The following is a 23,863-nucleotide window of genomic DNA, read 5'->3' on the forward strand; positions in this document are numbered from 1 at the left end:
GCTGGAAGGAAACAACAGCCAGCCGAAAGGAGCTAGAGGGGCTGGGAGGCGATGGGGGAGACTGGGAGGGAGCAGGAAGGCTGGCAGGGACTGGGAGGAAGCAGGAGGGAATGGGAGGGACTAGGGACTAGGAGGGGCTGGTGTTGGGGCAGGGGTGAGGCCTGGGGTAGGGGGATACCCACGGCTGCTGAGCCCCTCTGAGAAGAGTGAGGATAGCAGTTGGCGGCTGGTGCTGACCTCGCCCTGGCACCCCATCCCCGTCCGCGCTTGGGGTGGGAGCCTCTGGGAAGGGAGGGGCCGCTGGGAAGGGAGGGGCCGCTGGGAAGGGAGGGGCCACTGGGAAGGGTGGGAGCTGCTGGGAAGGGAGGGGCTGCTGGGAGGGTTGTCCTCCCTGAAGTGGGGGCTGCCCTGACCTCACACAAAACTCTAGGCATCCAGAGGAGGGTGGAGCCAAGACCCCTGTGCCTTTCTGGGGTTTCCAGGATGAGACGCCAGGGACTCAGACACACTGGCCGCCTGATAACTGGGGCGGGTGACTCGGGGTCCTCACCAGATGTCCAGGATGAGAAGTGTGGCCACGATGGCGTAGACTCCGTCGCTGAAGGCTTCCACCCGCTCCTTGCTGAGTGGCTCGTGGAGGTCAAAGGTGAAGACTTCCACTGGGTGAGCCGAGGGATCCCTGTGACCTGTGGACATGCCAGGAGGGTGGAGCTGGCCAAACCCCTATGTGGAGCCGGAGCCCGCGTGGCTGTCACTGCCCTCGTCCCTGAAGAGGTCTGGAATGTACAGGCCAGGAGAGGAGACAGGACACGGATGCCCCGAGGGGCGGAGTGGGGGAGCCCCAGCCACCACCACACACATGGGCCTCGGCCCGCAGACAGCCCTCAGGGCGGAGCAGCCACACGGAGGTGGGCGGACTGCAGGCCTCTCAGGCCAGCCCACCCAGTCATCACCTACCCAGGAGCCTGTCTCTGCACCAGCCGGTGACCTTGCTGACGTAGGGGAGGAGGATGACAGCCACCATCAGCAGGTAAGACTGCAGGGAGACAAACCACAGGTCAGTGCCCTCCACAGGGGGCCGAGGCCAGGCCTTATCCACGCAAAGCTGTGTGCTAAAGCAGGGGCTGCGGCAGAAGGGAGGGTCTTTGCAGATCATGTATCTGATAGGGCCTAGTACCCAAAAAGTGTAAAGAATTCTTAAGCCAGCACAGTGGCTCATGCCTGTAATCCCAGCACTTTGGGGGCTGAGGCAGGTGCATCGCTTGAGCCCAAGGGTTCGAGACCAGCCTGGGCAACATAGTAAGACTGTGTGTTTACGGAAAATAAAAAATTAGGTGTGACTGTGTACCTGTTGAACCTGGGAGGTAGGGGTTGCAGTGAGCGGTGACCCAGCTCACTGCACTCCAGCCTGGGTGACAGAGCAAGACCGTGTCTTAACATTTATTGTCTATCTCCCTATCTGAAATTCTTACAACTCAACAATAAAAAGACGACCCAATTAAAAATGGGCGAAGGATGAGAACAGACATTGCTCCAGATGAAACACGCAAATGGTCAACCTCTCGCAGATCAAAACCACAACGAGATTCTTCATATCCACTAGGGTGGGGAGAAATGAAAAACAGCAGGTGTTGATGAGGATGTGGAGAAACTGGAACCGCCATGTGCTGCTGGTGGGAATGTAAAATGCTGCAGCTGCTGTGGAAGTTTGGTGGTTCCTCAAAAAATTAAACTTAAAAAATTGAACACAGAATCACCAAATGACCTAGAAACTCACTGCTGGGCACACACACCAACAGCCTGAGGAGACAGATCCGAAGAGACACGTGTCCAGCAACGCTCAGAGAGGCATCACTCCAGCAATGCCCACAGTGGCTCCACTCGCGACAATGCTCACAGCAGCACCACTCACGGCAGCTACACGTGTCCAGCAGTGCTCACAGCGGTGTCACTCAACGGCAGCTACACGTGTCCAGCAGTGCTCACAGCAGCACCACTCATGGCAGCTGGAGGCGCACATGCCCAGATCCCTGCCCACGGATGAGTGTGCCCACATGACCTGGCAGGGGACTCACAATGGACTATTCTGGGGCCATAGAGAAGGAACGCGGTTCTGACACGGCCGACAACACAGGTGAATCTTGACAACAGAATGTTAAGTTTAAGAAGCCAGACACAAAAAGGCCACACACTGTGTGAGTCTCTGCATATGAAGAATCCAGAACACTCAAGTTCACAGACACAGAAAGTGCATCTGGCTCCCAGGGACTGGGGCGGGGCAGAATGGGGAGTGAGGGCTCCTGGGTGCTGGGTTTGCACTGGAGGTGATGACAGGTTCAAGACAGGACAGAAGGGGTGTCTGCACACAATGCAAATGCACTCCACGCCGCTCAAGTGCACACTTCATGACGGTTACAATGGTAAATATGTGTATTTTACCAAACGTAATTTAAAAAGGGAGCACAGAGGACCAGGCCATGTGACTGTCCTGGTCCCCAGAGGCCTGTGTCTTCGCACTCAGCCCGGCTTAAGTGCTCAGGCTAGTGCAGCCAACAGACAGCCCCAGGCCTTCCTCCCCTGTGGGGCCTGGGTGTGGCACTTCCCCACCTCCTCGCAGGAGGCTCCTGGCCTGGGCGGTGCTGCCTGCCTCCTTCCCCGCCTTCCCCATAACGTGGCCCCAGCTGGCGAGGATGGACGCCTGCGCGCTCGTCTGTCCCGCACTGTGGCCACCTCCAGTTCACCACGTGGGTGAGAACACCACAGATGCCAACACCAATTCCAGACACATTCATGATCCAGTTTTCAGCCTTCAAGTAACCGACACACGATGAGGGAAGTGCCTCCAGGTGCCAGGTGGGTGTGCGCAGGTTGTCTTAGCAGGAGGCAGCCAGCACCATGGGGTCTGCGGGTGGGGGAAGTGCTGTGGAAGAGCAGGGAAACTAGGGAGGAGGGAGCCCATCCTGGGGACAGGCTGGGGGGTCTACGGGGGCTCACTGTGTGGGGCTGGGGAGGGCCTGGGAAGGACGGGACCATGCACAGTGAGGGTGGGAAGGTGGTGGCAGCTGCCGCTACAGGATGCAGGGCATGAATGTCCGAGGCCCAGGGCAGAGCCCAGGACCCATGTGGTATGTGTTACAACAGGAGGGCTTAGTGGCCAAGGTCATCCTTGGGATGTGGAGGTGGGGGTGGCCTGGCCCAGGGCAGTGAGAGGCTGGGCCTGGAGGACACAGCCCAGCGTCCGGGTGGGGGCCGGGGCGGGGCACAAGGACACCTGCATGTCCCAATGACATGCAAGGGTGGAGGGCTGCAGGGCTGCAGCCAGGGAAGTCTGACAGTGTGGATAGAAGGAGGCGAGTATGGGGCGAAAGCCCCAAGGTGGAGGGCGCGAGCAGAGGGACCAGCAGACGTGGAGGGGCCTGGCGAAGACCCTGCAGCTGTGGAGGATGAAGCCAGGATGCAGCACCGAAGGCTGAAGATGGACTGTTACCCTGTCAGAGCCACGGAGGGCAAGGTGGCTTCCGTGGCCTGGCCCCTCCCTCTGGAGTCCTGGAACTGCTGACAGCTTGGGCCTCCCAGCGCCACCCCAGGGACCCTCCTTCCTAGAGTCTGCCTCCCATCCAGGCTTCCCTGGGCCAGCTGCAGGAGGGGAGGGCATGGTCACTGCAGGCTGCTCACCCTCCTCAACGCCGCGCCTGCTCTTGGGCAGCTGGGCTGGGCTGTCCTGCGATTCTCAGCCTCCAGGCCTGGCCCCAGCTCAGCCTCAGGCCCTCAGGCTTGCCAGCCACTCACCTGCCCTCAGCCCCTCCAGGCCCACATCCGGGCCCTGTGGCAGGTGTGGCCACCCTGCCCAATCCCAGCCATGGGTGCTGTCTTGTCTGTGTCCTCCACACGACGGCTACCCCCTAGCCTGGGTCCTGACCTCATCAACCAGCCTGCCTGCCTCCTGTCACTCGGTCACTACCAGAAGCGGCTGTCCCACCCCTGAAACCAGGACTGCGCCAGACCTGCTACCCCTTACCCCTGCCCACTGTGCTGGCCACCCACCCGCCCACCTCTGCCCAGGGCTCAGCCCACCTGCCTTCTGCCCAGAGCCCTTGCCCCTGTTCTGACCTCACAGAGGCTGCAGTTGAGGACATCCACCCCTCCTGCCGGTGCCTGTGGGTGGCCCACCCTCCTTGAGGAAGTCCCTAGCCTCTGGCCTGCCCCACACCATCCTCCCTGGCTTCTCCTCCTTCCTGTTTCACAAGCATCAAATGCATCCAGTCTAAGAGCCAAGCAGTGCAGCAGCCACGGCCCCTGGGGCTCACAGGCCACCCCCAACTGTAGCCTGGCGCTCCCCTGGGCTCGGCTATGCCTGGCCTGTGGGCCTCCAACTCTGGAGCCTGCCCTGCTCAGCTCCCCAGCTCGAGCCCCTCTTGGTGGAGGAGACAGCCTGCCCAGGCCTCTAGTGAGTGAGGCAGCAGCACCAGGCCCTCACTGGAGATGTTTTTTTGTTTTGTTTTGTTTCTTTAGAGACTGAGTCTTGCTGTGTTGCCCAGGCTGGAGTACGGTGGCTATTCACAGGCACAATCCCTCTACTGATCAGCACAGGAGTTTTGACCTGCCCTGCTTCCAACCTGGGCTGGCTCCCCACTCCTTATGCAGCCAGATGGTTCTCTGCTCCCAGAATCACCATATTGATGCCAAACTTAGTGCGGAAATCTGACTGGCATAGCCCAGAACTGCAGCCCAGAACTTCCCGGCTCCCGCGGTCCTCCCCCGTCAGCCTCCGAAGTAGCTGGGACTACAGGTGCGCCACTGCCACCTGGCTGTCGTCGATTTTAAACTTGGGATTCTTCTGAAATGTTTACTAAACATTTAAAATAACAACCATTCATTTCTCCACAATTCTTATGGTGCTCTGGGTTTAAAAATTCAGTTTACTTCAAAGGTGCTCAAGCTGGTCCAGCCGCCGCAAATAAAGTTGCTACTGAAAGCACCTCTGAAATGGCTGTGGTTTCTCTCTGTTCCTGGATGATGGCTGCATTACTAGAATGATGGTCTTATCCTATTAAAATTAGCCGTTGGCTTAAAAAAAAACAAGTGAGCAGACCTCGGTCTTTGGGCTAAGAGGCTCCCAGTTGTCTTTTACCTGCGTGAGGGCTGCTAGGAGGCCCTGCTCTCCGCTGGCCCCGCCCCTGGCACTGCTGCCCAGATGCACGCGGTGGCCCCGGCAGACCTGGCTTCTGCTGCCAACAGCTGGGTCCTCAGCTCTGCCTTCTCTACTTTCCCAGGCTCCATTCTGGGTTCTGGAACTTTCTTTGGTTGCCTTCTCCCTCTCCCTGGTGGCTCACATTCTCCAAGCACCAACAGCTGATGTCCTCATGAGCAGATGCTGGTCTTATCCCCAGGGGCTCCTCCTCCAAACACTGTTTGATGTTTACTGTCCTGACACAGTTTTGTATAGATTCCTTATGCAAAAGAAAATAGGCTGGGCGCAGTGGCTCACACCTGTAATCCCAGCACTTTGGGAGGCTGAGGTGGGTGGATCATGAGGTCAGGAGTTCGAGACCAGCCTGGCCAACATGGTGAAACCCCGTGTCTACTAAAAATACAAAACTTAGCCGGGGGTGGTGGCAGGTACCTGTAATCCCGGCTACTTGGGAGGCTGAGGCAGGAGAATTGCTTGAACCTGGGAGGCAGAGGTTGCAATGAGCCGAGATTGCACCACTGCACTCCAGCCTGGCAGCAAAACTCTGTCTCAAGAAAAAAAAAGAAAAAAAGAAAATAAAGGCCGGTGTGGTGGCTCACACTGTAATCCAGCACTTTGGGAGGCCAAGGTGGGAGGATCACTTTAGTCCAGGCGTTCCAGACTAACCTGGACAATATAGCAAGACCCTGTCTCCACAAAAAATACCAAAACTATCCAGGGGTGGTGGTGCACACCTGTAGTCCCAGCTACTTGGGAGGCTGAGGTGAGAGAATCGCTTGAGCCCGGGAAGTTGAGGCTGTGGTGAGCCAAGATCGCACCACTGCCGTCCAGCCTGGGTGACAAAGTGAGATCTTGCCTCAATAAACAAAAAACAAAACAAGAAAATGAGCGCACCCCTCACTCCGGGTGTCTCTTTCTCGTCATCGTCGTCGTGAAGCTTCTCTGAGAAGGACACTCAGCTGCCCCTTCCTTCGATGAGTGTCCGTCTCTGTCCTCGACCGGCTGGGTCTCGGGGCCTCAGGTGGAGCAGGCCTCCCTCCCTGGTGCCACTCACTGCAGCCCTGGGCCTCACACACAAGACCCTCGGTGGGACCCCTACCTGTCTGTGGCTCTGCCCCCACCCCCATGTTTGTGGCTCAGTGGGGACATCACTCCCATGGTGGACCCCATTCCTGCCTGGGCCCCAGGGGCTGTCCCAGCACTCACCAAGGGGACAAAGAAGAGAGAGAAGATGGCTGCTGCAAAGCACAGGGCTGGGCCTTGGAGGACGATGCCCAGGACATGTCGTCGGTACAGAGCCCTGTGAGCAGAGCGCTGGATCTGCGGGCTCAGCAGGTGCGGGAAGTGGAATGCGTACCCCACAATGAGGGCCTGTGGGAAAAGCAAGCTGCAGGACACCGGCCCCGAGAGTCAGCCCCCGGGCTGCATGGTGCACACACAGGGGTCTCGGGGTGGGGGTCAGCCCCCGGGCTGCATGGCACGCACACAGGGGTCTCAGGGTGGGGGTCAGCCCCCGGGCTGCATGGCACGCACGCAGGGGTCTCGGGGTGGGGGTCAACCCCCGGGCTGCATGGTGCACACACAGGGGTCTTGGGGTGGGGGTCAACCCCCGGGCTGCATGGTGCACACGCAGGGGTCTCGGGGTGGGGGTCAGCCCCCGGGATGCACGGCACGCACGCAGGGGTCTCGGGGTGGGGGTCAACCCCCGGGCTGCGTGGTGCACACGCAGGGGTCTCGGGGTGGGGGTCAGCCCCCGGGATGCACGGCACGCACGCAGGGGTCTCGGGGTGGGGGTCAACCCCCGGGCTGCATGGTGCACACGCAGGGGTCTCGGGGTGGGGGGGACCTGGCAGGTAGAGGTGGGCTTGTACCTGGGACGCTTTGGGCACAGGGGCTGAGGTGGAGAGAGAACAGGAGCCCCTGCTGGCTCTGGGGCCGCATGTGGGGGGTGTCAGGGCCCACTCTTTCCAGTCTCTGGTCAGAAAGCAGGGGGGCTGTCGGCATGCCACATCCTATGTGTGCAGGTGGCCCCGGGAACCCTACCTGCGTGACCTGACGGCGATCGATCACACACACATACCCACAGCACAGGACTCCCGGGCCCCCAAGAGCACTGATGGTGAACACACACACACACACACACACACACACACACACACACACACACACAACACACACACACACACACACACACACACACACACACACACACACACAGAGTGCAGGCCCCCAGGCCCCCTACCTGCACGACCCCGATGGCGATCACACACACACAGAACAAGAAGATGCCCAGAGGTACATCAGGGAAGGTCACCATTAAGGAAAACTGTTAAAACAAAACCAAACCCCCCCAAATCCTAGGTTACCAGGCTCCAGGGCCCCAGAGCCTGGAACTGGGCCACGGTGAGCCTCCCCACTCCACGGGACACTGGGAGATGCGGTGGGGCCATCACAGGATGGGGCCAGCTGGGTGCTGGGGGGCATGTGTCCAAACTGCCCCCACCCTAACCAACTCCACCAAATGTCTCAGACCTTTAAAGCCAGAATGTCATCGGATTCATATGGAATTCCCCAGACCCCAGTTCCTTGTGGCACACAGTCCCGCACACCCAGACTCGCGGCCGCTGCCAGAATCTGGAGGCACTTTCACAGCCTGAGTAGTACAGGGCGGGTAGTCGGAGGCTGTAGGGGCTGCACGCCAGGGACAGGCCTGGGATGGGCAGGGGGCTGTGGGCTCAGGGCCAGGTGGGAGCTGGGAGCGCCAGTGACTCCCTCATCGAGGCCACTGCCTCTCCTCCCCGCCAGCCTGAAAGAAGCCCCCGGCAGCCCCCGACAGCTGGCTCTCCCCAGAACCTTCTCTCCCCAGAACGTTCTCGCTCCAGAACTTGCTCTCCCCAGAACCTTCTCTCTTCTCTACAACCGTGTGGCCCAGGCCCTGGGCCATCCAGCTGGTCTGCTTTTGAGGACAGGTCAAATCCAGTGGTGCCCAGCAGAGCCTCAGGGTGTCAGGGGCCTGGCGTTGCTCACCGTGTAAGGCAGGAAGGTGATGGTCATCATGCAGGCCTGGAGGGAGGGAGGGCATCACAGCCATGATGCGGCCTGGGGAGAAGCGCAGGGGGATGGACAGAGCCCACTCCGGGAAGGCACAGGGCTGGGCCCTCCCCAAGAAGGGTGGGCCAGCGAGTGTGAGTCCAGCCCCCAGACCCTGCAGGGCCAGATGGGGGCACTCATCCTCTCTGTCCCCCACACCTGTGCCCAGCCCAGCGCCCCGTGGTCCCCCACACCCTGGCTGTGTCTGGGAGGAGATACAGGCTGGCGACCCATGGGGAGGGAAAGATCATTCAAGGAGCTCCCAGGTGTGGACAGATTTCAGGCTCCGAGGCTCCCTGGAGGTCACGAGAGAGGCCAGCTGCTCCCTTCCCCTCTTCCCTGAGTCAGATTACAAACCAAAGTCACTCCCCAGAAAAGGGCAGGAAAATACTCACCAGGTTGAGCAGGGCAAGTGTGTCGTCTGTTTTCCCAACAACTTGGAACAACCTAAACCATTTAAGAAAAAGATAGACAATAAAATGCAGTTCTAGTAACATTAAATGCACACACACGCTCTCCAGCATCTTCTGGTTAAAACATCATTAAGAAACGTCACTGTTAACCAAATATAAACTACTACCTAGTGCACGGGGCTTGGAAAACACGAAGGAAATGAAGTTCACTAGAAAGCACCCTGCCCCCGTCCACACCCTGCACCATCCGCGCCGTCCGCGCCTCCGCCTACCGCACCGCCCGCGCCCCCGCCTACCACGCCCCCGCCTACCGCACCGTCCACACCCTGCACCATCCGCACTGTCCGCGCCTCCGCCTACGGCACTGCCCGCGCCTCCGCCTACCGCACCGCCCGCGCCTCCGCCTACCGCACCACCGTCCGCGCCTCTGCCTACCTCACCGTCCGCGCCTCTGCCTACCGCACCGTCCACACCCTGCACCATCCGCACCGCCCGCGCCTCCGCCTACCGCACCGTCTGCACTGCTCCAGGCGCTGGGGCTGGGGTAAGTCCTGCCATCCCCACGCGGATGAGGGTGGGAGGAGCAGCCTGCTGTCCCCCACCCCTGTGGACCCGTGTGTGAAGTGGTGCGGGGTAAGGGAACCCTGAGAGCAGCTATGGACCGCTGGAAGCACCTAGGCCCCCACCTTGTGTGTGCCGCCCAGGCCACTGTCACGATGAGAAAGGTCATCAGGTAGACGGCGATCCGTGTTGCCAGAAGCCTCTGTACACTTCTGTCGAACTGCTGGAATACAAGAGCACTGCTGTCAGAGCCCAGGTGACATGAATGTCCCGAATGGCAGTCGAGACAGCACCGTGAAGGGGGGCTGGTCTCGGTCCAGGGCAGGGCGAGACCCTCAGGTGGGCCCTGTGAGGCACCTGGGAGGGTCCTGGCCTCCCCAGCGGACCCTGGGTGCCCTGTTCTGGGTCCAGCCTCCGTCTCCAGCTGGTCTGTCTCCCCTGGCACCTGCAGTCCCCACCCCTTCTCCAGGGCGCTGATCCACGCCCACACCCACAGGTGTACTCTGGAGTGTTCTATGGGCTGTGTTCCCACTTGGGGGGCAGCTCTTAAGGGGCTCGGTGTCTGCTGAGGACTCCGCCTCGGGGATGGTACCCTCTTGGTGTCCGCATGTGGGAGGGGACAGGAGGGCAAAAACACCAGGTCACAAATGTCATTCATGAGGCTCTGCCATCATAACTGGGTCACCACCGAAAGGCTCTGCCTCAACGCCATCCCTGTGAGACGTCCGGCATGTGGACTTCGGAAGGACACACAGGTTGACAGCACAGAAGGGTCACACCTGGCACTGCCTAGGTAAGCAATTCCAAAGCAGCCACGGTAAAGGGTCTCTGTGGAAGCTGCCAGGGACCCCGCAGGTGGCCTGCCCTGGGGGCTGTGGTTGGTGTGGAGGCGCTAGGGGCCTGGGGGCTGCGGTCAGGGTGGAGGCGCTAGGGGCCTGGGGGCTGCGGTCAGGGTGGAGGCGCTAGGGGCCTGGGGGCTGCGGTCAGGGTGGAGGCGCTAGGGGCCTGGGGGCTGCGGTCAGGGTGGAGGCGCTAGGGGCCTGGGGGCTGCGGTCAGGGTGGAGGTGCTGGGGGGCCTGGGGGCTGCGGTCAGGGTGGAGGTGCTGGGGACTGCACCATACCCGATGCAAGGCCCTCGCCCTCCAGCCGGGGGAAGGTTTTCACGCTCTCTCCACGAATGCTCCCAACAGAACACTGGGCACTTTACCGTCTCCCTTGGTTCTTTACTTGCAGGCAGGTCTCTGGGTCAATAACTTAGTGTTTCAGTCACTTCTTGAGTCCCATCTAGCTTTTCGAATCATGGGTTTTCAAAGTTACGACCGTCTTTTATTTTTCATCAGAGTGAGCACAGCCCCAGGAGTCCCCTCTCCTCACAAGGAGGTGTCCACTGTTCTAGCACCTTCCCTGGGACACACGTCAGGCCTTTCCCTCTTCCCATAAATGTGTTCTCTGAATGAGCTTTTGACTCTCCAGGACTTTCTGAGACTCAGACCCTCCCTGTGACCCGGTTAGGACAACAGAGAAAAGACAGGGCACTCAACACCACAGTCCTAGAAAGGTGCCCTGGCTGCAGGGAAGTCAGAGCAGGTTTTGGTTCACAGGTTTTTATTTCCAACCACCTGGGCCCTTCATTGTCATGCGCCCTCTGGCATGGGCATCGCAGGTGGATGTGGCCGTACCTCAGCAACCCCGTTCTGAAAGGGACAGCCAAGGCCAGTACCTCACGACTGCATTTGGCCAAGCCCACCCCATGGGCCTCGGCGGGGGCGCAGCTTTCCTGAGCAGCTGCCCCCCTAGGGAGGGCGGGAGCGGCTCTGGGGTCCCAGTGCCTGTGCTGCTTGCTGCCTGCCGATGTCCAGGGTCTCCCTGCAGACTGGGCCAGGCTCCACCCGCATTCCTACTTCTCATGAAAACCCTACGAAAAGTCTCGTCATCCCCTTCGCACAGCTGAGAAAGCCGAACTCTAAGCAGCTCCCGTGACTTCTCAGCATCCCCCAGGCTCAGCTCACGAGTCAGGACTGGAGCCCCGACCTCAGTACTGGCCCAGGAAGGGCTCCTTGCGCACCCATGAGGCTTGGGCCGCACGACCCTGTCATGAGGACACAGAGCCAGGCAGGTGTGCACCCCAGACGCCCTCCAGTCATTCCCCTTCTAAGATGCTGTGTTGCTCTTTAGCTCAGAAACAGTCAAGGTGGCTGTAAGCGGAAACTCTGCTGGTAAACCCTTTCCCGCTCACCTCCGGGCCTGTGGGAGCAGCCGGGGTGGGAGTGTCCCTGCGGAGACGGGCGCTGGCCCTGTTTACTCAGAGCAGCTACGGAAGGGGCCTGCTGGGGCAGCTGCCATCCACAGAGGAAACTTCTGTCCTTGGGGCAGGCCCGGAACCTTCCTCTTCCAACCTGTCCTCTGGCTCACTTCAGGGTGCTGCCTTTGTCCACTGAACTCGGAAACAGAGCCCTAGGAGCCCAGTCTCCCACCCTCCCAGGAGTACAGGACCTCCGCCCGGGTGAGCACAGGCTGAGCAGGACTTGCTGGCTCCCTCCCTTTCCAAGGAGGCCTCTGCCTCCTAAGCCTCAGAAGCTTCCAGGCGTGCAGGGTCAGCTCCCTGTGCCAGGTCGGGCCTTAGGGACCCTGTGTCTTCTCAGGGCCATGCCACGCAGAGCACAGCCTGCCCCGTTACCTGTTCTGGGGAGATCTCCGTGTGGGTCACAGGCAGGATCTGAGGGGGCAAAGAGACAAAAGGAAGCAAGAGACGCTTGTTGGACTGGGTGTGGCAGTACTGGGGACTCGAGGGCAGTGCTGGGCCCCCCTAAGCTGCCTGAGGAGCTGGGGGACCCAAGGATGCCAGCAAGACCTAGACAGGTCTGAGGTGGGCTGGGCAGTGCCTTGAGGGGCTTGGGGTGGGGCAGGCCGAAGCAGGGGCCCCGTACAGACCATGACGGTGGCGATGATGGACAGCAGGGCGTCGCTGAAGCTGAGCATGCGTTGGGAGCACTGGATCCCCTCCCCGGCGTCCTCGTCTCTCCTGCCTGGGGGGCAGTCCCCCGGCGTGTCCAGTGCCTGCTCTGGGGTCCGGGGTTGGGACATGGCGGGGCCGCTGCCTGGCGGTTACAGGAGCCTGGGAGGAAAGGCAGGTCTGAGTGTGCCTGTGGGGCGCTCCTGGGGGTCGGCCATGCAGCCTCAGCCCTGGTGCAGGGACAGGGATTGGTATGGGGGGGGCTTGGCCGCCACCAACCAGGGGAAGGGTCCACGCTGCTCTGTCCTCTCCCAGGTGCCCCTCAAATTTCCGGCCTCCAGGCTGAGAGGCCAACAACAGATGCCACGCCCGGCCCTGTTACTGGTGAACACTGATCTGGGTGAACTGGGCCTCAGTTTCACCTCAGGAAATGGGAGAGACAAGGAAAGGCACAGAGATCACAGACCCCACGGCTGACCTAAATGTGGAAGAGGAACACAGCACCCTGCGGGGCCCTCGACCGTGCACGCGTGCCTGGGGCTGTCTGTCTCCCACAGGGGCTGCGCTCTCCCTCAGTCTCAGCACCCATGCATGCTGAGACACAGCACACATGCATGCGTGCCTGGGGCTGTCTCCCACAGGGGCCACACTCTCCCTCGGTCTCAGCACCCGTGCATGCTGAGACGCAGCACACGTGCATGCGTGCCTGGGGCTGTCTGTCTCCTACAGGGGCCGTGCTCTCCCTCCGTCTCGGCGCCTGTGCACGCGTGCCTGGGGCTGCTTCCTACAGGCGCCGCGCTCTCCCTTGGTGACCTTTGGGGAAACCAAAGCCCTTCATATGTAGCCAGTTAGCACCAGGGCAGGCACTCCAGTCTGCCTGTGGGAGCCTGGGCTGGGCGCACTCGGCACACGCCACAGCTGTGGCTCAGCACAGCACTCCCCAGGCATTTGTAATATCAGACATGTGTCTGGGAAGATGAACAAGATGCCAGGTGGAGAGTACTCTGGACAAAAGAGACCCCAGCGCCTCACAGAGACAGAACTGACGTATGGCTGCAGGCGCCATGCTGCACAGTGCTGGGCAGCCTTGTGCCAACCAGGCACTATGGATTTCACCCTGCACCCGAGGTGGAGGCTGGGCACACTGAGATGAGTTCCCCAAACATAGGATGTGGCCAGAGAGCTCCATGTTGGCTGAGCCCCACCTGCGGCCAGGCGCCCCTGGACAGGGAGGAGGGCAGCAGTGTGTGAAGGACGCCAGTCAGGAGGGCTGCTATGACCTAGGAGAGGGGTGACGGAGGTCTGGCATCCCAGGAGACACACAGCATGTGGGAAAGCAGCTCCTAAGAGTATTGGGGGCTGCAGTTGGGGGTGACGGAGAAGGGGGAGCCCACCTGGCCCTGATGCCACCGTGGTGAGGAAGGTGGGTCAGGGCACATTCTTGAGGGACGGTGAGTGCTTGCTTCAGGCTTATTTCCTGGGACACAGCAGAAGCACTGGAGGCTGTCTCAGGGCAGGGGAGCGGTGGGGATGGAAGAAGTCAGGCTGGAGATGCAGCCTTCACAGGTACCTCGGATTGAGCTGTGTTAGAAACAGAAGTAATTTCTGTGCTACTTGGAAATGTGGGGGTGGTCTGAGGGAGTGGCACCCAGGAAGGAGGAGAGGAGCAGCTGGGGGCAGGACAGGCCAGGCTCTCCACCTCTTCACAAGGGTATGTGGAGAGCCCTTCAGCACCAGCAGGAGGTGACAAGCCAGGGCCCCCAGGTTTCACTCCAAAGGGGGTGCTGTTTACTTGGCCAAGGGCACCAGGAGACTGAGATATGTGGCCAGCTAGAGGGTCCGCGGGAAGAGGGATGTGCTATAGGCTGCTCATACCAAGGCGAGACGCACAAAAACAAGGAGAGTCCACCCCAGAGAATGGGCAGAGGCTCACCGGTTTCCAGCCGGGAAAAACAAACACACAAGGCATTCCACTTCACTAGCAATCAGGGAGATCGGGGAGGTGCAAATGAAACGGCGAAAGGCCAGCCCAGCCGGGGTGGTGGGCGTGAGGCGACAGGAGGGCAGGGACCTGGGGAAAACAGAAACTGAGGCTGGAATGAACGGTGGGGACAGACGGCGGGGAGTGAGATGACAGGACAGTAAAGACGCAGGGAAAACAGAAGCTGAGGCAGCAACAAACAGCGGGGAGTGAGGAGACAGAGACGGCAGGGACCTGGGGAAACAGAAACCAAGGCAGGAATGAACGGTGGGGAGTGAGACAGAGACGGCAGGGACCTGGGGAAACAGAAACCGAGGCAGGAATGTAAACGGACACGTGTGTTTCAGCGACAGTTTAGCAAGGGTTAATAAGGTGCAGTGCCACACCCTCCAAGGGTCCATTCCAGGCAGTCTCACTGGGACTGCCATGACAGGCTGCCTAGGGTCTGCACTGAGGCAACACGCGGTTTTTCTTTTTTTCTTTTTGAGACAGGGTCTCAGTCTGTTGCCCACGCTGGAGGGCAGTGGCGTAATCACGGCTCACTGCAGCCTCGACCTCCTAGGCTCAAGTGATCCTCCCACCTCAGCCTCCTGTGTTGCTGGGACTACAGGCGTGCACCACCACACCTGGCTAATTTTTTGTATTTTTCATAGAGAGAGGGGTTTCATCATGTTGCCCAGGCTGGTCTTGAAGTCCTGGGCTCAAGCAGTCTCCTTGCCTCAGCCTCCCAAAGTGCTTGGATTACAGGTGAGAGCCACCGCAGTCAGCCCGGTGTGTTTTAACAATAAAACTAAAACACATTCTGACTAGTAAGGGACAAATCATTAAACTATGAGGTAAACTATCAGAAAGTTAAAACAGATTTACGAGTATAAAACTATAAAACAAAATGTTAAGACAAAAAAATCAAGTTGCAAAAACATACTATTATACCATTTATGTAAACAATGGACACATAAAACAACCATCTATCTTAATTATACACACACGGTAAGAAATGAAAACCATAAATAAGAACAACGTTCGCCAACTTCCAGACAGCGCTGCAGTGACCCAGGCAGGGAGAGGCGGGGAGCAGGTGGAGGGCTTCTGCTCTATGCCCAGGTTATTTCTCACCTAGAATGCAGACAGGCACGTAACCACAGCTAGCCACAGTCCAGCAAACTGTTCTATCCCCAAACAGCATCTTCGTGTTCAAGCTGCCCCAACCCCAAGCTCCAGCAACCACTGATCTGTTTTCTGTCACTGTAATTTTGCGTCATTTATTTAGTTAATTTTTTTTTGAGACAGTCTTGCTCTGTCGCCCAGGCTGGAGTGCAGTGGCATGATCACAGCTCACTGCAACCTCTGCCTCCTGGGTTCAAGCAATTCTTGTGCCTCAGCCTCCCAAGCAGCTGGGATTACAGGCACCCACCACCACGCCTGGCTAATTTTTGTATTTTTAGTACAGACAGGGTTTCACCATGATTACCAGGCTGGTCTTGAACTCCTGACCTCAGGTGATCCACCTACCTTGGCCTCCCGAAATGCTGGGATTACAGGCATGAGCCACTGCGCCCAGCCAATTGTGCCTTTTTTAGAATGTGGTATAAACGGAATCACACCCTCCAGAGGTTTTCATTTTAGCTTCTTTCAAGACTCATCTGTGGTGCTGGGAATATCAGTAACACACTTCTTTGGTTGCTGTGTGGCAATTTCATGGCATGGACACACCTCAGTTTGTGGATCCACTCAGCAGCTGAAAAAACGTGTGTATTGTTTCATTTTGCACAATGATGCATAAAGCCACTATATGTAAACATTTGCACGCAGGCGTTTGTGTAAACATGTTTTCATGACTTTTGGGTAAATGCCTGGGAGTGGTTTTGCTGGGTGGTATCGTAAGGACATGTTTCCTTCCTGAGAAACCGCCGGACGATTTGCTGAGGCGGCTGCACCGTCTGCATTTCCACCAGGCATGAGACCTGCACGTGCTCATCTCCTCTGGCACTCAGTTTGGCACAGCTTAGAAAAATAATTTAGCCGGGCGCGGGGGCTCACGCCTGTAATCCCAGCACTTTGGGAGGCCGAGGCGGGCGGATCACTTGAGGTCAGGAGTTCGAGACCAGCCTGGCCAACATGGTGAAACCTGATCTCTACTAAAAACACACACGAAAAATAGCCAGGCATGGTGGTGGGCACCTGTAATCCCAGCTACTTGGGAGGCTGAGGCAGGAGAATTGCTTGATCCCAGAAAGTGGAGGTTGCGGTGAGCCGAGATCGTGCCACTGCACTCCAGCCTGGGTGACAGAGTAAGACTCCATCTAGGAAAAAAATAGTAATAATAAAAATCAATAATTCAATTAATTTATTTTAGTCATTCTAATACTCGTGTAGGGGTGTCTCATTGTGGTTTTAATTTGCTATTTCTCTGCTGACTAATTAGGCATCTTTCATCTGTACAGCTTTCACAGTGAAGTGTCTTAGAATCTTTGCTTGTTTACTGAGTTGTTTGTAATGTCACTGAGTTTTGAGAGTTCTTTTTACTCTAGTTAAAAACCCTGCAAGATGTGTAATTTGGAAATATTTCCTTGCAGTCTGTGGCTTGTCTTTCACTCTCTTACCAGTCTTTAGGAGAACAGAAGTTCTGAATTTTGGCTGGGCGCAGTGGCTCACACCTGTAATCCCAGCACTTTGGGAGGCAGAGGCGGGCGGATCACCTGAGGTGAGGGGTTCGAGACCAGCCTGGCCAGCATGGCAAAACCCCATCCCCACTAAAAATACAAAAATTAGGTGGACGTGGTGGTGTGTGCCTGTAGTCCCAGCTACTGAGGAGGCTGAAGCAAGAGAATCGCTTGAACCTGGGAGGCGAAGGTTGTGGTGAGCTGAGATTGCACCACTGTACTCCATCTTGGGTGACAGAGTGAGACTCTGTCTCAAAAAGAAGAAAAAAAGAAAGAAAATTCAAGGAATCTTAACAGCCAAAATAATATTGAAAAAGAACAAAATTGGGAGCACTCCCACTTCCTGATTTCAAAATTTAATACAAAGCTACAGTAGTCAAGACAGCATAGACACAGACCACTGGAATATAATTCAGAAATAAACCCCTGCATTTATGGTTAACTGATTTTGACAAGGATGCCGAGACCACTCAATGGGAAAAGAAAAGGCTTTTTCACAAATGGTGTTGGGACAACTGAATATCCACATGCAAAAGAATGAATTCAGCCGGGCATGGTGGCTCATGCCCGTAATCCCAGCACTTTGGGAGGCCGAGGTGGGCTGATCACAAGGTCAGGAGATCGAGACCATCCTGGCCAACATGGTGAAACCTTGTCTCTACTAAAAATACAAAAATTAGCTGAGCGTGGTTGCGCGTGCCTGTGGTCCCAGCTACTCGGGAGGCTGAGGCAGGAGAATCGCTTGAACCCGGGAGGTGGAGCTTGCAGTGAGCCGGTATCGCACCACTGCACTCCAGCCTGGCGATAGAGCAAGACTCTATCTCAAAAAAAAAAAAAAAAAAAAGAATGAATTTGGACTCAACCTAATACATATACAAAAATTAACTCGAAATGGATCAATGATGTAAATGTACGAGTTTATAAAACTCTTAGAAGATGATGCTGGAGAAACTCATTTCATGACATTGGGTTTGACAAAATATTCTTTTTTTTTCTTTTTTTATAAAGACACGGGGTCTATGTGGCCCAGGCTGGGCTCAAGCAATTCTCCTGCCTTGGCCTCCCAAGTAGCTGGGATTATAGGCATGAGCCACCACGCCTGGCCAAAATGGATTTTTTCTTTAAGCCGTTTTAGGTTTATAGAAAAACCTAGCAGAGGCCAGGCACGGTGGCTCACTCCTGTAATCCCAGTACTTTGGGAGGCCAAGGTGGGTGGATCACCTGACGTCAGGAGTTCAAGACCAGTCTGGCCAACATGAAACCCCACCTCTACTAAAAATACAAAAATTAGCTGGGTGTGGTACGCGTCTGTAATCACAGCTACTCAGGAGTTTGAGGCAGGAGTATTGCTTGAACCAGGGAGGCAGATGCTGCCGTGAGCTGAGATTACACCACTGCACTGCAGCCTGAGTGACAGAGAGAGACTCCATTTCTTTTTTTTTTTTTTTTTTTGAGTCAGAGTCTCACTCTGTCACCCAGGCTGGAGTGCAGTGGCGCGATCTCGGCTCACTGCAAGCTCCGCCTCCCGGGTTCATGCCATTCTCCTGCCTCAGCCTCTCCGAGTAGCTGGAACTACAGGCGCCCGCCACCACGCCCGGCTAATTTTTTGTATTTTTTAGTAGAGACGGGGTTTCACCGTGGTCTCGATCTCCTGACCTCGTGATCCGCCCGCCTCGGCCTCCCAAAGTGCTGGGATTACAAGCGTGAGCCACCGCGCCCGGCCCGAGAGACTCCATTTCAAGAAAAAAAAAAAAAAAAAAAGAAAAGAAAAAGAAAAATTGAGCAAAAAGTACAGAGCTTTTTTGTTTTTTGGGTTTTTTTTTGACACAGAGTTTCACTCTTGCTACCCAGGCTGGAGTGCAATGGCACGATCTTGGCTCACTGCAACCTCTGCCTCCCGAGTTCAAACGATTCTCCTGTGTCAGCCTCCCGAGTAGCTGGGATTACAGGTGCCTGCCATAACGCCCAGCTAATTTTTGTACTTTTTGCAGAGATGGGGTTTCACCACGTTGGCCAGGATGGTCTTGAACTCCTGACCTCGTGATCTGCCCACCTCGGCCTCCCAAAGTGTTGGGATTACAGGCGTGAGCCACCGCACCCGGCCCAGAATTCTTTTATACACCTTCACATCCCCCCTTCCCCTTTCTCCTATTATTATTATTATTATTTTGAGACGGAGTCTCACTCTGTCACCCAGGCTGGAGTGCAGTGGCACAATCTCGGCTCACTGCAAGCTCCAACTCCTGGGTTCAAGCGATTCTCCTGCCTTAGCCTCCCGAGTAGCTGGGATTACAGGCACATGACACCACGCCCAGCTAATTTTTGTATTTTTAGTAAAGACGGGGTTTCACCATGTTGGTCAGGCTGATCTTGAACTCCTGATCTCGTGATCCACCCACCTCGGTCTCCCAAAATGCTGGGATTACAGGCGGGAGCCACTGCGCTCAGCTAATTTTTGTATTTTTAGTAGAGATGGGGTTTCACCATGTTGGTCAGGCTGGTCTCGAACTCCTGACCTCAAGTGATCTGCCCGCCTCAGCCTCCCAAAGTGCTGGGATTACCGGTGTGAGCCACTGCACCCGGCCCAAGGTTCCTTTTCCTAAACACATGAATATCCAATTTTTCCAGCATCATTTGTTGAAACAATTATTCTTTCTCCAATGAACTACTTTTGCACCTTATAAAAAATCAATTCACCATAGATACCTGTGGGCAAATTTCTGGACTCTTCTATTTACCTACTTAGTTATCTTTATATCAACTCCACACCGTTGTCCAGGCTAGATTCAAACTCCCAGGCTCAAGGGATCCTCCCGCTATAACCTGCTGAGTTGCTGTGACTACAGGCACGTACCTCTACACCCAGCCACCACAGTTTTGATACTGTGGCTTTAGGTGTTTAAATTAGGTCATGTAAATCACACAATTTTGTCTTGTCCTTGTTCAATCTTGTATTGACTATTCTAGCTCCTTTGCAGAGCCAAGTAAATTTTAGAATCTATGGGTTAAATTCTCATAGTCTGCTGGGAATTTGACTGGTTTACATTGAATCTACAGGTCAATTTGAGAACTGCACTGTTGAATCTCCCAGTTTATGAATATGGCATATCTCTCCATTTATTATGGGCTTTAATTTCTCTCAGCAAATTTTTGTAGTTTTCAGCACATAAGTCTTGCACATCTTTTTTCACAGTTATCCCAAGTATTTCAGACTTTTTGATGCTATTGTAACTGTTTCTAATTTCAACTTCCAATATTTATTGCTAGTATGTAGAAATAGAATTGATTTTTGCACATTTATTTTGTATCCTGCAACCCTGCTAAACTCACGAGTAGCTCTTTTTATAGATTCTGATTTTTTTTTCTTTTTTTTGGAGACCAAGTCTCACTCTGTTGTCCAGGGTGGAGTGCAGTGGTGTGATCTCAGCTCACTGCAACCTCCACTTCCCAGGTTCAAGTGATTCTCCTGCCTCAGCCTCCTGAGTAGCTGGGATTACAGGCACCCGCCACCACGCCCAGCTAATTTTTGTATTTTTAGTAGAGATGGGGTTTCACCGTGTTGGCCAGGGTGGTCTCAAACTCCTGACCTCAGGTGATCCACCCACCTCGGCCTCCTAAAGTGCTGGGATTCCAGATGTGAGCCACTGTGCCTGGCCCCGGCCCTCTTTTTCTGGCCTCATCACGTTGGCTAGAATTTCCAATATAATGCTGAACAGAAGTGGTGAGATCAGACAGACAGCCTTGGCTTGTTCCTGGCCTTAGGGGGAAAACATTCAGGCTTTTATTATTTCATATGATGCTAGCTACAGGTTTTTCACAGATGCCCTTACTATACTGAGGAAGTTTCATTTTACTCCTAGTTTGCTGAGTTTTTTTTTTTAAAATCAGTAATGGATGTTGGATTCTGTCAAATGCTTCTCTGTATCTATTGAGATGATTCATTTTGTTTCTTCACTCTCAAGAGTGTGAATTACATTGATAAACTTTCAAACACTAAGCCAACTTTGCCCTCTTGGGATATCCCACTCGGTCATGGTGTACTATCCTTTCTGTATATATTGTTGGATTCAATTTGCTAAACAACGTTTTAAATGCACTTTCGTGTCTATGTTCACAAGAGGTATTATCCTGTAGTTTTCTAGTAATGTCTTTGTGGAATTCTGGTATCAGAATAATGCTGTTAGGAATTATGAGGTGGGAAATAATTCCTTCCTTCAACTTTCTGAATTCCCAGTGAAGCTATTTAAGTTTGGAGTCTTCTTTTTTTGAGATCGAGTTTCACTCTTGTTGTCCAGGTTGGAGTGCAATGGCACAGTCTCCGCATACTGCAACCTCTACCTCCTGGGTCCTAGTGATTCTCCTGCCTCAGCCTCCCAAGTAGCTGGGATTACAGGCACCTACCACCATGCTGGGTAATTTTTGTATTCTGAGTAGAAATGAGGTTTCACCATGTTGGCCAGGCTGGTCTTGAACTCCTGACCTCAGGTGATCCACCTGCCTCGGCCTCCCAAAGTGCTGGGATTACAGGAATGAGCTACTGTGCCCAGCCAAGTCTGGAGTCTTCTTTAAGGGAAGATTTGTCAACTATAAATTTAATGCTTTAATAGACATAGAGCTATTTAGGTTATCTATTTCCTTCTTCTTAAAAAACACTTACATTTTTAATTTTTACAGGTATATAGTAGGTGTATATATTCATGGGGTACATGTTCTGATACAAGCATGCAATGTGTAATAATCATATCATGAAGAATGGGGTATCCATCCCCTCAAAAAAAAAAAGATGGTTAGATAACACAAAGTATGTTGCAATGCCTTAACTGTATGCATGTCAGGGCCTCTTTCATCCTTTCATACAACACAATTTCTCTCTGTTTTTTTTTTTTTTGAGAGAGTCCTACTCTGTCGCCAGACTGGAGTGCCGTGGCTCAATCTCAGCTCACTGCAACCTCCGATTCTCTGGTTCAAGTGATTCTCCTGCCTCAGCCTCCCAAGTAGCTGGGATTTCAGGCACACGCCACCATGCGCAGCTAATTTTTGTATTTTTTTTAGTAGAGATGGGGTTTCACCATGTTGGCCAGGATGGTCTTGATCTCCTGACCTTGTGATCCACCTGCCTTGACCTCCCAAAGTGCTGGGATTACAGGCGTGAGCCACCGTGCCCGGCCCAACACAATTTCTTCTTAAATGAGCTTAAGTGGTTTGTGCTTTCCAGGAATTTGTTCGTTTAGTGTAAGCTGCTGAATTTGTTGGCCTAAAGTCCTTAATAATAGTCCCTGATTATCCTTTCGGTAGTGATGTCATCTCTCATTCCTGATATTGGTAATTTGTGTCTTGCCTTTTTCTTGTTCAATCTGGCCAGAGATTTTTCAGTTTTATTAATCTCAAAGAATCAGCTTTTGGTTTCCCTGATTTTCTCTATTGCTTTTGTTATCTATTTTTTTGAATTCCACTCTGATACTTATTATCTGCCTTCTTATATTCACTTTGAGTTTCATTTCCTCTTACTTTTCTAGTTTCTTTTTTTTTTTTTTTTGTGACAGAGTCTCAGCTTACTGCAATCTCCACCTCCTGGGTTCAAGCGATTCTCTTGCCTCAGGCTCCCAAGTAGCCGGAACTACAGGCATGCACTGCCACACCCAGCTAATTCTTGTATTTTTAGTAGGGATGGGGTTTCACCATGTTGGCCAGGGTGGTCTTGAACTTCCAACCTCAAGTGATCTGCCCACCTCGGCCTGCCAAAGTGAGCCACCGTGCCCAGCCAACTTTTCTAGTTTCTTAAGGTGACTGCTGAGGTCACTGATTTGAGACTTAACTTTTAATACTGTTTTAGCTGCATCCCACCAGTTTTTTTGTTTTTTTTTTTTTGAGACGGAGTCTCGCTCTTTCACCCAGGCTGGAGTGCAGTGGCGCAATCTCCGCTCACTGCAAGCTCCGCCTCCTGGGCTCACGCCATTCTCCCGCCTCAGGCTCCGGGGTAGCTGGGACTACAGGCACCCACCACCACGACCGGAGAATTTTTTGTATTTTTAGTGGAGACGGGGTTTCACCGTGTTAGCCAGGATGGTCTCGATCTCCTGACCTCGTGATCCGCCCACCTCGGCCTCCCAAAGTGCTGGGATTACAGGCGTGAGCCACCGCGCCTGGCCCTCCCACCAGTTTTAAATGCTGCATTTTCATTTTTATTCTGTTCAAACTACTTTCTAATTTCCTTTTTGATTTCTTCTTTGACCCACGAGTTATTTAAAAGTGAGTTGAAAAAATATGCAAAAAACGAAAGTGAGTTATTCAGTTTCCAAATATTGAAAGGATTTTCCAATCTGTTACTGATTTCTACTTTAATATTCAATATCATTCTGGTCAGATAACATACCTGTTTAATAGAACAGAATATGATCAGGCTTAATGTTTTAATGCACTTGAAAAATTGTGTATTCTGCTGTTATTGTGGGGAGTGTTCCATAAACGTTCATTAGGTCAAGTTGGCTGACAGTCATGTTCAAGTCTCCTATACCCTCAGTGATTTTCTGGGTATCTATCCTATCGTTTATTGAGGAAGAATATTCTCCAACTACAACTGTGATTTTTCTCTCTCCTTGCAGCTATTCGTTTATGCTTTGTGTATTTTAGAGCTTTGTTATTAGGTGCATAAATGTTTAGGATTATCAAGTCTTTTCAATGAATTCACCCCTTCATCATTACAAAATGATCCTCTTAATCTCTTGTAATACTCTTTGCTATGAAATTTAGGAAATCAGTTATAGGGATTAAGACCATAACTTCAGTTTTGGATATATATACATGTTTATACATGTAGTGGTATCTAAGAACAAACATCTGAGAGTTCAGATGAGATATGGAGATAGATATTTGGGTTAAGATGGTGTTACTATAGCATCTACTTCAATGCCAATAAATAAAGGTGCTCCAGAAATATTCATAAGTAGTCTGACTCTGGTTTCCAAAGTGATTACAAGGTTTAGAAATGTCCAGCTGATCTCAGGTCATGCC

The 23,863-nt window shown here is 54.1% G+C and overlaps 1 protein-coding gene across 5 annotated transcripts in view; it reads right to left on the bottom strand.

Moving 5' to 3' along the window:
• Positions 1-23,863, bottom strand: part of TMEM175 (transmembrane protein 175) — a 28,862-nt gene that overhangs the window by 2,308 nt on the left and 2,691 nt on the right. The window contains exons 2-10 of one of the 5 annotated variants that reach the window (XM_058430338.1): positions 12,187-12,370; positions 11,933-11,971; positions 9,381-9,475; positions 8,677-8,728; positions 8,219-8,254; positions 7,434-7,517; positions 6,398-6,562; positions 958-1,036; positions 551-686 (exon numbers count right to left, since the gene is read on the bottom strand). In XM_058430338.1, the coding sequence (XP_058286321.1) occupies positions 551-686; positions 958-1,036; positions 6,398-6,562; positions 7,434-7,517; positions 8,219-8,254; positions 8,677-8,728; positions 9,381-9,475; positions 11,933-11,971; positions 12,187-12,339 (839 nt within the window). In that variant the 5' untranslated portion in view covers positions 12,340-12,370. Of the gene's footprint in view, positions 1-550; positions 687-957; positions 1,037-6,397; positions 6,563-7,433; positions 7,518-8,218; positions 8,291-8,676; positions 8,729-9,380; positions 9,479-11,491; positions 11,833-11,932; positions 11,972-12,186; positions 12,371-23,863 lie in introns of those variants that run through there. The other 4 variants (XM_032135285.2, XM_058430339.1, XM_032135287.2 and 1 more) reach the window with 4 other exon arrangements.

This window comes from Hylobates moloch, unplaced genomic scaffold (assembly GCF_009828535.3).
Source record: "Hylobates moloch isolate HMO894 unplaced genomic scaffold, HMol_V3 SCAFFOLD_17, whole genome shotgun sequence".
NCBI lineage: Eukaryota > Metazoa > Chordata > Mammalia > Primates > Hylobatidae > Hylobates > Hylobates moloch.